At 47.0% G+C, this 12,970-nt stretch overlaps 1 protein-coding gene across 2 annotated transcripts in view; it reads left to right on the top strand.

Annotated features, from left to right (window-relative positions):
* ABHD5 (abhydrolase domain containing 5, lysophosphatidic acid acyltransferase) overlaps positions 1-12,970 on the top strand; it is a 51,288-nt gene that overhangs the window by 25,393 nt on the left and 12,925 nt on the right. For both annotated transcript variants that reach the window (XM_069730037.1, XM_069730038.1), the window contains exon 2: positions 12,848-12,933. In XM_069730037.1, the coding sequence (XP_069586138.1) occupies positions 12,848-12,933 (86 nt within the window). The remainder of the gene's footprint in view (positions 1-12,847; positions 12,934-12,970) is intronic.

The raw sequence follows: 12,970 nt of genomic DNA, 5'->3' as shown, positions 1-12,970 counted from the left end.
TAAGCTTATTGACTCAAGTATAAGCCGGGTATGCATTGTCCCCTCATCCCTGTCCTGCTATGCGTGTCTGTCCCCTCATCCCTGTCCTGCTATGCGTGGCTCCCCCCTGTCCTGCTATGCGTGGCTCTCCTGTCCTATCCTGTCCTGTCCTGGTATGTGTACCCCCCCGACCTGTCCTGTCCTGCTATGTGTGGCTCCCCCTGTTGTATGCATGACTCCCCCGATCCTGCAAGGCTCACCCCCCCTGTCCCATCGTTGTATGCATGGCTCACTTACCCCCACCCCTTCCCAATCCTACTTGCCCTCCTCACTCTGTCACTGCATCTCCGTTGTCTTAGCCCGGTAGCTCTCCTATGCTGAGCGGTCATGTGGTACTGCTCATTAAGGTAATGAATATGCGCTCTACACCTATGGGAGTGGAGATGCGTGCATATTCATTACCTTAATGAGCGGTACCACGTGATCGGACCGCTCAGCACAAGAAGAGGCGCCGGGATGGAGGTGCAGCGATGGCGCCAGGAGGGTGCATATGATGTCTTCTGTTAGCCGCCTCCTGCTGCCGCTTCCCCTCCTCCACCGCCTTTCTGGACGATGTCTTGTGTATAACCCTAGGGGGGTTTTCAGCAAAAAAAAGTTCTGAAAATCTCGGCGTATATACGGTACATTGAGAGAAAAGAAATTGCCTGCGCTACAGCATGGTCGCATGTGTAATGCGCAGTTCATTCTTTTATTTCATGCTATAACTGAATTAAATTTTTTTTAAAACTATCAAATTGGCGAAGGCCGCGCCTGCGCAGTAACATTTATCAGTGATTGCTGATAGATGCTATTGCCCAGGTGCCGGCGTTGCCATCTTAGAAGAGTCAATTTTTATTTTCTCTAGCAAGACGGCACGGCCTGCGCAGTGTCAGCTATCTGATCGCTAATGGCTGCTACTGCGCAGTCACAAGCGGCACCATTTTGAGACACTTTTTTTTTTTTTCTATTAATTTAGTTATAGCATGAAATAAAAGAATTACCTGTACAATACACATGCGATCATGCTGCAGCGCAGCCGATTATTACTTTTTCTCTATTATTCGGTATGTAAACTAGGGGACAGGTCAGTGAGGGATCAGTGACCTGTCGGAAGCCATCATTATGAATACCTAATCAGAGCATCACATGAAGACCCACACACACACACACCCAGCCGCCCCGGAGCGCGAGCATATCATTAACTCAAAACTGAAAATAAAGATTTAAACAACAACCAACAAGACGGATTTTACCACCCAAGGTATCATTATAAGGGCAAAGACATACTGTCGTATTTCTCGTGCGAGAAAGATTTAAAAGACTCTGGAGTTGTGGTACATTGCTGTACTATTCAGAGACACCTGCACAAATATGGTCTTCATGGAAGAGTCATCAGAAGAAAATGTCTCCTGCGTCCTCATCATAAAACTCAGCATCAGAAGTATGCAAAACATCTAAACAAGCCTGATGCATTTTGGAAAAAAGACCGATGAGGTCAAAATAGAACTCTTTGGCCACAATGATCAAAGATATGTATGGAGAAAAAGGGCACAGGATTTCAGGAAAAGAACATCTCGCCAACCATTAAGCATGGAGTGGATCAATCATGCTTTGGGGTTGTGTTGCGGCTAATTGGCATGAGGAACATTTCATGAGTAGAAGGAATGGATTCAATGTAATTTCAACAAATTCATGATGCAAACATAACACCATCTGTAAAAAAAGCTAAAGATGCAAAGATGATGGCTTCTACAAATGCATAATGATCCTAAATGCACATCAAAATCAAAAGACGCAAACTGAAAATTTTACAATGGCCCTCACAGTCCACTTATCTGAACATCATTGAAAACCTGTGGCTAGACCTCAAAATAGCAATGCATGCAAGATGACCCAGGAATATCACAGAACAGGAAGGCTATGTGCACACGTTGCGGATTGGGGTGCGGATTTTTCCACACTGTTTTTGCAAAATCCGCAGGTAAACTGCACTGAGTATTAACCACGGATTTCCTGCGTTTTTTGTGCGAATTCCACCTGCAGTTTTACACCTGCGGATTCCTATTGAGGAGCAGGTGTAAACCGCTGCGGAATGCGCACAAAGAATTGACATGGAACTCTCTGCCCCAACACGTCTATCAACCACAGTCGGATCCTTCAGACGGAACCTGAAAACTCATCTCTTCAGGAAAGCCTACAGCCTGCACTGACACCGCTGCCGCTTCATCACTATCGAAGCTACTGCCTCACCGACACCGGAGCTCCTGCAACCCTCAACCTACTGTCTCTTTCCCATAATCCTGTAGAATGTAAGCCCGCAAGGGCAGAGTCCTCGCCCCTCTGTATCAGTCTGTCATTATTAGCTTACTGTAGGTGATATCTGTAATTTGTATGTAACCCCTTCTCATGTACAGCACCATGGAATCAATGGTGCTATATAAATAAATAATAATAATAACATGCTGCGGAAAAAACAACACTGCGTTTCCGCGCGTTTTTTTTCCACAGCATGTGCACAGCGGATTTGGTTTTCCATACGTTTACTACATGGTACTGTATAACGCATGGAAAACAGCTGCAGATCCGCAGCGTCAAATCCGCAACGTGTGCACATAGCCTAAGAATTTTCCAAGGATGAAAATGACTCAAGTAAGAATTGAACGACTCATAGCTGGTTATAAAAAGCATTTACAAGCTGTGATACTTACAAAAGGCGGTGCTGCTAGGTACTAACCATAATCTTGTGTAAGGCTAACAAAAGCAGTATATATTGTATGTGAGCATAATCCTGTATAAGGGCAGAGACAGACTGCCGTATTTCTTGTGCGAGAATCTCATCTTAAACCTCGTACTGGTTGTCGGCTCTCCTGACCTGAGCTTGACAGCTGCATAGTAATCCATCACGCTGTCATGCTCAGGTCAGGAGAGGTGCCGGCCAGTCCATGCAGTGCGATGTGATTCTCGCACAAGAAGTACAGCAGTCTGTCTCTGCCCTAACCAGTATAACGGCGCCAACCTGACACTGTCTGTAGTTTACTGTGCACAATCCTGCTGACAGATTCACTTTTTATGGTTTAGTCTTTTTTTTTTTTTTTTTTTTAAAGTAAAATCTACTGTATATCTAGATCTGTGGTGCTCTAATGATCACTTTCTGGAAATCTAGAGCCTCTTCCCTCTTCCTCCCCTCATTTTTACTATATCAGTAAGTTTTCCTTATAACAAAATTAGGCAGGGTAAGGCTACTTTCACACTAGCGTCGGAATCTCCCCGTCGCAATGCGTCGGGCAGAGATTCCGACGCTAGCGTTTGACGCACTGCACAACGGGTGCAGCGGATGCATTTCTCCGGCGCATCCGCTGCCCCATTGTGAGGTGCGGGGAGGTGGGGGCGGAGTTCCGGCCGCGCATGCGCGGTCGGAAAAAGCGGTCCGTCAGGAGCAAAAAACGTTACATGTAACGTTTTTTTTTGCTCCCGGCAGTCCACCACAACATGGCGCAACCGTCGCACGACGGTTGCGACGTGTAGCAATGCGTCGCTATTGTTAATCTATGGGGCAAAAACGCATCCTGCAAACAACTTTGCAGGATGCGTTTTTTGCCATAAACTACGCATTGCGATGTCTGGCAAAAAACGCCAGTGTGAAAGTAGCCTAAGCATTTATATTTATTAATAATGATGTAGTTACAGGGCCACTAACATAAAAAAAAAATGACAATTACCGTACCTATTTGTGTTTCCTGTGGTTTTTTTTGTTTGTTTTTTTTACGTTTTGGCAAGGTTTTTCTCAAGATAAAGATAAAGATAAAGGAATCTTGTAATTTTCACACTGGGCACTGAGGCTTTGTTAGGCTAGGTTCACGTTGCGTTAGGGCAGTCCGTTTACCGCATAGCGCTACGGACTGCGCTAACGCAATGTCCCAAAAGGGATCGCGTTTGACGATCCCGCTAGCGAGGAACGGACCGCGAATGCTGCAAGCAGAGTTTGAGGTCTGTCACTCAAATGACGGCACATCGCTAGCGCACGCCCAATGTGGGTGTGCGCTAGCGATGCGTTCGCCATTACAAGCAATGGTGGCGTTTAACGGACTACATTACACCACGTTATGCCGTGGTGTAACGTAGTCCGTTTAACGGGTTCACATAACGCAATGTGAACCTAGCCTTAGACTAGTACATGCTTTAAAGGGAACCTGTCACCCTCCAGCATCAGGGGCTTATCTACAGCATTCTGGAATGCTGTAGATAAGCTTCTATTGGGGATATTGAAGCATGGCAAAAGTATTTTAAAAAAAAATAAAATAAATAAATTTAAAAAAATGCACTAACGGGCGATCAAAAAAACTTATCTGCACTGAAATAGTATCAATAAAAACGTCAGCTCAGCATGCAAAGAGTAAGGGTACCGTCACACTATACGATTTACCTACGATCACGACCAGCGATATGACCTGGCCGTGATCGTAGGTAAATCGTAGTGTGGTCGCTGGGGAGCTGTCACACAGACAGCTCTCCAGCGACCAAGGATGCCGAGGTCCCTGGGTAACCAGGGTAAACATCGGGTAACTAAGCGCAGGACCGCGCTTAGTTACCCGATGTTTACCCTGGTTACAAGCGTTAAACAAAAAAAAAACAGCACATACTTACATCTGGTGTCCGTCACGTCCCTTGCCGTCTGCTTCCCGCACTCAGTGACTGCTGGCCGTAAAGTGAAAGTGAAAGCACAGCCGCTGTGCTCTGCTTTCACTTTACGGCCGGCAGTCACAGTGCGGGAAGCAGAGACGGCAAGGGACCTGACGGACACCAGAATGTAAGTATGTGCTGTTTGTTTTTTTTTAGTTTAACGCTTGTAACCAGGGTAAACATCGGGTAACTAAGCGCGGTCCTGCGCTTAGTTACCCGATGTTTACCCTGGTTACAAGCGAACGCATCGCTGGATCGCATCGCTAGATCGGTGTCACACACCGATCTAGCGATGACAGCGGGAGATCCAGCGATGAAAGAAAGTTCCATACGATCTGCTACGACGTACGATTCTCAGCAGGATCCCTGATCGCTGCTGCGTGTCAGACACAGCGATATCGTAACGATATCGCTGGAACGTCACGAATCGTACCGTCGTAGTGATCGAAATGTTATAGTGTGACGGTACCCTAAGCCCTCGCCCAACCCCTGATCAGGAAAAATAGAGACGCTACGGGTATCGGAATATTGCGCAAAGCTTGGAATTTTTACTTAGATAAAAAATAACTTAGACATGTTTTTGTTGTGGATGAACTCGTAATGTCCTGGAGAATCATAATGGCATTTAGTGAACAAAACAAGTGAAGGCAAACAAAGCAAGTGTAGGATTGCACTTTTTTTTTTTTTTTGCAAAAAGTGAAACTCATTATACAGAGTCATTACAAACGGTGATCTATTTCAATTGTTTATTTCTGTTAATGTTGATGATTCTGGCTTACAGCCAATGAAAACCCAAAAGTCATTATCTCAGTAAATTAGAATAATTAACAAAAGCACCTGCAAAGGCTTCTTAACCATTTAAAAAGGTCCCTTAGTCTGTTTCAGTAGGCTCCACAATCATGGGGAAGACTACTGACTTGACAGATGTCCAGAAGGCAGTCACTGACACTCTACAAGGAGAGTAAGCCACAAAAGGTCATTGGTAAAGCAGCTGGCTGTTCACAGAGTGCTGTATCCAAGCATATTAATGGAAAGTGGAGTGGAAGGAAAAAGTGTGGTAGAAAAAGGTGCACAAGCAACCGGGGTAACCGCAGCCTTCAAAGGATTAAGAAAAGGCCATTCAAAAACTTGGGGGAGATTCACAAGGAGTGGACTGCTGCTGGAATCATTGCTTCAAGAGCCACCACTCACAGACGTATCCAGGACATGGGCTACAAGTGTCGCATTTCTTCTGTCAAGCCACTCATGACCAATGTCTCTTTCAGACTAAAGTAAATTTTGCATATCGTTTGGAAATCAAGGTCCCAGAGTCTGGAGGAAGAGTGGAGAGGCCACAATCCAAGCTGCTTGAGGTCTAGCGTGAAGTTTCCACAATCAGTGATGGTTTAGGGAGCCAAGTGATCTGCTGGTGTAGGTCCACTGTGTTTTGAGGTATTGTAAAGCGGAAGATGAGACATCAGACCCAACAATGCAGACGAGCTGAAGGCTGCTATCAAAGCAACCTGGGCTTCCATAACACCTCAGAAGTGCCATAGGCAGATCGCCTCCATGCCACACCGCATTGATGCAAAAGGAGCCTCAACCAAGTATTCGGTGCATTTACTGAACATACATTTCAGTAGGCCAACATTTCCGATTTTAAAATCATTTTTCAAGCTGGTGTTATAAAGTATTCTAATTCACTGAAATAATGACTTTTGGGTTTTCATTGGCTGTAAGCCATAATCATCAACATTAACAGGAATAAACACTTGAAATAGATTACTTTGTCTGTAATGACTATATCTAATGAGTTTCACTTTTTGTATGGAAAAACTGAAATAAATTATGGGCTGTTCAGATATTTAGTCTGTGACAAATCACAGCTTGCACTAGTTTCTTCTGTAATTTTGATGATACTCAATTCTTTGGGTGCACAAAAAAAATTTGATTTTTTTTATAGTGTCTGATTTTTACTGTTCTATTGCCATTATTAAAGAGGATATCTGATACTTTACAAAAAAAATGTATATAAGCACCATCAGGCAGATAGTTGCTACTTACCTGGCTGTGTCTGGCACCGTTCTTCCATTGCACAGAGCGGTCTCAGACTGCTCCTGCCGGGATTCAGAAGCCTCTGCTGACGTCACATATACAGAACGGAGGCTTCTTTTTCGGTGCAAGACATCTGAGGTCATTCTGATTGACAGCTGGATCCCCGCTGCCTAACTGGGGAGTCGACTGTCAATCAAAATGACCTCGGATTCCCCCCTTGTCGCGTCAGCAGAGGCTTCTGAATCCCCAGCAGGAGCTGTCTGTGACCGCGCTGTGCACAGCAGCCAGGTAAGTTGCCGTTACCTGCCTGTTAGTGCAGAGATTTTTTTTTTTTTTGTAAAGTCTCTGCTACCCCCTTTAACAATATGTAAACCTGTATTTGGCCTTGTACTTTATATTAACTGCTGACGTAAGATCAGTTGCCGTGCAGATGTACAGATGCAAAATTGTGCCCTTTTTCATGTTCTTGTTCTCTAAAAAGCAGTGATTACCAATATTCTTGCCATTAGTGAACTCGCGGTCATTTTTTTTTTTTTTTCCCCACTCACAGGCTACGGTCAGAGTGTATATCCTCATATCAGGGAATCGGGTCATTTACGCAAATGACACTATGATCAGAGTAAGCATAGTGTGATTCGATTCTCTCAGATAAGGAGAAGATGGAGAGAAAAATTCTCCATCTTCTCTATTCTGAGTCCGTGGAAATTTAGACTCCACTCAGATGGCATCAAAGTTCCGTCCGGTGGTATCTACAGACCTGTTGACTTCCATTGCCGAGTGTGATCAGAATATTATATCAAAATTGGGCATGCAGCAATTTTATTATATATATATATATATATATATATATATATATATATATATATATATATATATATATATATATATTTTTTATATTGGACAGATTCAATCCGAGGAGAAAAAAATCTGACGTGCGCGGCCACGTAGAATAACACATTTTGTCGGATCACATTTGTACCAAATATACGGTTGTGTGCATTAGCCAGTAGACTAAGTTCAATGGACGCATTTCACTATATGTATACTGACTGCAACCTCCTACGTGTCTTAGGGGCTGTAAGTTCAGCCAGAATCCTCGCAGGGAGGTTGGGGATTGCCATCCATACGTGTACGTGTGAACCCCCTTCTTACCTCGTACGATTGTACATCTAATGTAGATTCCACCGATGGGTCCCAGCTTTAGAACAGGACCCTGACGTGCATCGCTGTCAGTATAGAGGTGGCCACAATTCCTAGTCATTGGTCTTGGAGGTGCGACCTTCCAACGCTCCCCTGAAGCAGACAGATATCTATCTATCTATCTATCTATCATCATTAGGTTTCCAAGCAGGTATAAGGCCTTGCTTTTTTATATAAGATTGTTAAAATCCCATATTGCTTAAGTTTCCATGAAAAATGTCTGAAAAAATATTTCAATGCAATAAAACAATTTGACATTAGTAATTGATCCACCTTGTAAGTACATTGACAATCGGGTTTGCTAGTGGAAGAGATGCTCTTTTGTAAGTTGTCCTCCATTCTGGCTAATGGGACATATGGATTTTGTAGCGTGGGGTCCTCAGATGGGTGTATACGAAGCTCCAGTATCTTAAGTTTATGTTCTTGTTTTCACTTTTTTTGTTTTGTGATCTGACCAGAACTTTGACACAACAACCTTCTATCCACTTGCACAATAGAAGTGATCAGAGTACGTGTGAGACTAATAAGGCACGTTTTCCTGACCCGACCTGGGAAAATACAAGCACAAACTCCATTCTTGACCTATCGCCCAATGAAGTTCCAGCATTAGTTTATCGTGTAAGAATCGGCATTTGTGACGTTGTTTGTACAGTGGAGAAAGTGGCCACCAGATAACAAACATGCAACTCTCACCGTCCGGGCAAAGGTTTCATGTTTTCATTTTCTACCCAGTGCAGAAAAAATGTTTATTTTTATTGTATGTTTAACCCTCTGTGTGACCACGTCAGACTTGTGTTCTCCTTCAGACTCCGTTTTGCAATAGTTGGGTCCAGATATATGTGGGCAGTGACTGAATTTTGGTGGTTTGTGCTCAGCATGTCACCATTACTTTTATTTAAAATAGCTAAGATGCAACTGAAGTGTAGAATTTCAGATTTAATTACCTAAAAGATATTTATGGGACTTGGGGCTTAGGGACTTGTGCCCAGCAGTGTTCATTTCTGGCTCAGAGCAGTCACTGGCCGCTCCTGCCAGCGATTCAGCTGCTTGTGCCGATGTCACATCGACAGAGTGGCAGCTTATTTTCCTCCCCGTTGATGGGACAGGATTGCCGACATCATTCTGATTTTCCCTAACTGTTTGGTTTTTTTACCTGTTGCGGTGGCAGTTGGGGTTGATGATAGTTGTGTAATGTCAAAAATCACATTTAGCATCAGGCCCTGTGGTTAGTAATGGAGAGATGTCTATCAGACGCCCACATTGCTAACCTACTAATGAGGGAAAAAAAATAATTTATTTTTGAATAAAGACACCCAGACACTTTTCCGGGGTCACCAGTGTATTAAACAAACAAAAACACGCAGGTCTGATGTAGTCCATGGCGTTCCCACAATGATCCAATAATCCGACGTCCAAAGGCTATGGAGCCTTGTTCAGAGAAAGACACTACATAGACTGTAGCATCAGCCACTCCGGGTCCATGAGACACGGCGGCTGTGATGAGCAGTGACGTCTGTAACGATACTACTCATCAAAGTCGCCGAGACCTCTGTATAATGGCCCCTTATAGCGCCTCACAGTATGATGGCGCCCCATGCAGCGCCCCCAGTATGATGGCGCCCCGTGTAACGCCCCACAGAATGATGGCGCCCCATGCAGCCCCCCAGTATGATGGCGCCCCGTGCAGCGCCCCACAGTATGATGGCCCCCCAGAGTATGATGGCGCCCCATGTAGTACCCCCACAGTATGATGGCGCCCCATGCAGCGCCCCACAGTATGATGGCGCCCCATGCAGCGCCCCCAGTATGATGGCGCCCCGTGCAGCGCCCCCAGTATGATGGCGCCCCATGCAGCGCCCCACAGTATGATGGCGCCCCAGAGTATGATGGCGCCCCATGTAGTACCCCCACAGTATGATGGCGCCCCACAGTATGATGGCGCCCCATGCAGCGCCCCCAGTATGATGGCGCCCCGTGCAGCGCCCCCAGTATGATGGCGCCCCATGCAGCGCCCCACAGTATGATGGCGCCCCAGAGTATGATGGCGCCCCATGTAGTACCCCCACAGTATGATGGCGCCCCACAGTATGATGGCGCCCCATGCAGCGTCCCCAGTATGATGGTGCCCCGTGTAACGCCCCACAGTATGATGGCGCCCCATGCAGCGTCCCCAGTATGATGGCGCCCCATGTAGCGCTCCACAGTATGATGGCGCCCCATGTAGCGCCCCCACAGTATGATGGCGCCCCATGCAGCGTCCCCAGTATGATGGCGCCCCATGCAGCGTCCCCAGTATGATGGCACCCCGTGTAACGCCCCACATTATGATAGCGCCCCATGCAGCGCCCCCAGTATGATGGCGCCCCGTGTAACGCCCCACAGAATGATGGCGCCCCATGCAGCGTCCCCAGTATGATGGCGCCCCGTGTAACGCCCCACAGTATGATGGCGCCCCATGCAGCGTCCCCAGTATGATGGCGCCCCATGTAGCGCTCCACAGTATGATGGCGCCCCATGTAGCGCCCCCACAGTATGATGGCGCCCCATGTAGCGCTCCCACAGTATGATGGCGCCCCATGTAGCGCTCCCACAGTATGATGGCGCACCATGTAGCGCCCCCACAGTATGATGGCGCACCATGTAGCGCCCCCACAGTATGATGGCGCACCATGTAGCGCTCCCACAGTATGATGGCGCCCCATGTAGCGCTCCCACAGTATGATGGCGCCCCATGTAGCGCTCCCACAGTATGATGGCGCCCCATGCAGCGCCCCCAGTATGATGGCGCCCCGTGCAGCGCCCCCAGTATGATGGCGCCCCATGCAGCGCCCCACAGTATGATGGCGCCCCAGAGTATGATGGCGCCCCATGTAGTACCCCCACAGTATGATGGCGCCCCACAGTATGATGGCGCCCCATGCAGCGCCCCCAGTATGATGGCGCCCCGTGCAGCGCCCCCAGTATGATGGCGCCCCATGCAGCGCCCCACAGTATGATGGCGCCCCAGAGTATGATGGCGCCCCATGTAGTACCCCCACAGTATGATGGCGCCCCACAGTATGATGGCGCCCCATGCAGCGTCCCCAGTATGATGGTGCCCCGTGTAACGCCCCACAGTATGATGGCGCCCCATGCAGCGTCCCCAGTATGATGGCGCCCCATGTAGCGCTCCACAGTATGATGGCGCCCCATGTAGCGCCCCCACAGTATGATGGCGCCCCATGCAGCGTCCCCAGTATGATGGCGCCCCATGCAGCGTCCCCAGTATGATGGCACCCCGTGTAACGCCCCACATTATGATAGCGCCCCATGCAGCGCCCCCAGTATGATGGCGCCCCGTGTAACGCCCCACAGAATGATGGCGCCCCATGCAGCGTCCCCAGTATGATGGCGCCCCGTGTAACGCCCCACAGTATGATGGCGCCCCATGCAGCGTCCCCAGTATGATGGCGCCCCATGTAGCGCTCCACAGTATGATGGCGCCCCATGTAGCGCCCCCACAGTATGATGGCGCCCCATGTAGCGCTCCCACAGTATGATGGCGCCCCATGTAGCGCTCCCACAGTATGATGGCGCACCATGTAGCGCCCCCACAGTATGATGGCGCACCATGTAGCGCCCCCACAGTATGATGGCGCACCATGTAGCGCTCCCACAGTATGATGGCGCCCCATGTAGCGCTCCCACAGTATGATGGCGCCCCATGTAGCGCTCCCACAGTATGATGGCGCCCCATGTAGCGCTCCCACAGTATGATGGCGCCCCATGTAGCGCCCCCACAGTATGATGGCGCCCCCACAGTATGATGGCGCCCCCACAGTATGATGGCGCCCCATGTAGCGCCCCACATCATAGTGCGTCCTGTTCAGTGTGTTAGAGCACAGCAGTGTGATGATATGAGCATGTCATTGATGAGTGGTGATCTGCAGCCTGTTCTGTAATACTGACAGGCTGCGATCACCGATTGCTGCTGCTGATACCTCACCTGGGACCTCTGCTCCCGACACTTCCTCCCCCCTGCAGCTCCTGTCATCCCACGTACTGAGCTGTGTGTGCGATGATGGGAAAATGAAGCCCACAGCTGTAACCTGGACAGCCCAAGGGGCATGCCCAGGTCACAGCTAAGGCAGTCTCAATGCAAAAGATGCGGTCGGATGGCAACTGCTGACGCTTATGCCCAGGGACTGCCATATTTAAGGTGTGTAACTGACGTGCTCGTTTACTTGCCCTCAAATGAAAATGGCAGCCCCTTGTGGCTAGAATTAAAACAAAACTATTAAAATTGTACATTTAATTTTGTATTGAAAATAATTGATTATATAATTAATGGTAGGTGGTACGATTTTTAATTTTGTATTAATAATGATTATATAATCAATAATTTAAAAAATTAAAAATCGTGGCAACATTCCTTTTTAAAGAGCTGTAATTCCTAAACCCTTGCTCCAACCAGGACGTGAATACCCTCAGGTTTAGAGCTGACTCTGTACTTTTAGCTCATAATAATTATGTAACTGTATTTTGAATATGTTTTGGTGAACAGCTAAAATTCCAAAACTTGCATTGTCCAGATATTTATGGACCTAACTGTAAATGGGGGGGAAATGTAACTTTGAATCTGCACAATTAATTTACATTTTCAGTTAGGCATTAAAAAGTATCAACCACTGAGGACTCTCAATTCTAAACAATTTACTGCATTTGACTTTGTGTAGATTTAATCTCTGTGTACGCTGTAAAATAGTGAAACTCTGCCACCAGTTTTGATTTGTCCTCCTAGGTGAGAATTTACCAAGTTGGAAATTGCTCATTTGATGGGGGTTTTACTTCTATTTAACTACATCACAATTTTTTTCACTTTTTTTCTGATTGTTCAAATGTATTATGTAACCTATGTTTTTTTTCTCTGCTATAGATTAGGATGGATTTCCAGCTGGCTCCCTACATGGTGCCCAACGTCTCTGGATCATTTAAAGGAGGCTGAAGAGAAAATGCTAAAGTGTAAGTAAAAATGTTCCAGAAAGTGCATACAGTCATG

This window comes from Ranitomeya imitator, chromosome 6, assembly GCF_032444005.1.
Source record: "Ranitomeya imitator isolate aRanImi1 chromosome 6, aRanImi1.pri, whole genome shotgun sequence".
Classification (NCBI taxonomy): domain Eukaryota; kingdom Metazoa; phylum Chordata; class Amphibia; order Anura; family Dendrobatidae; genus Ranitomeya; species Ranitomeya imitator.
This window is presented reverse-complemented; position numbering and strand designations above follow the sequence as displayed.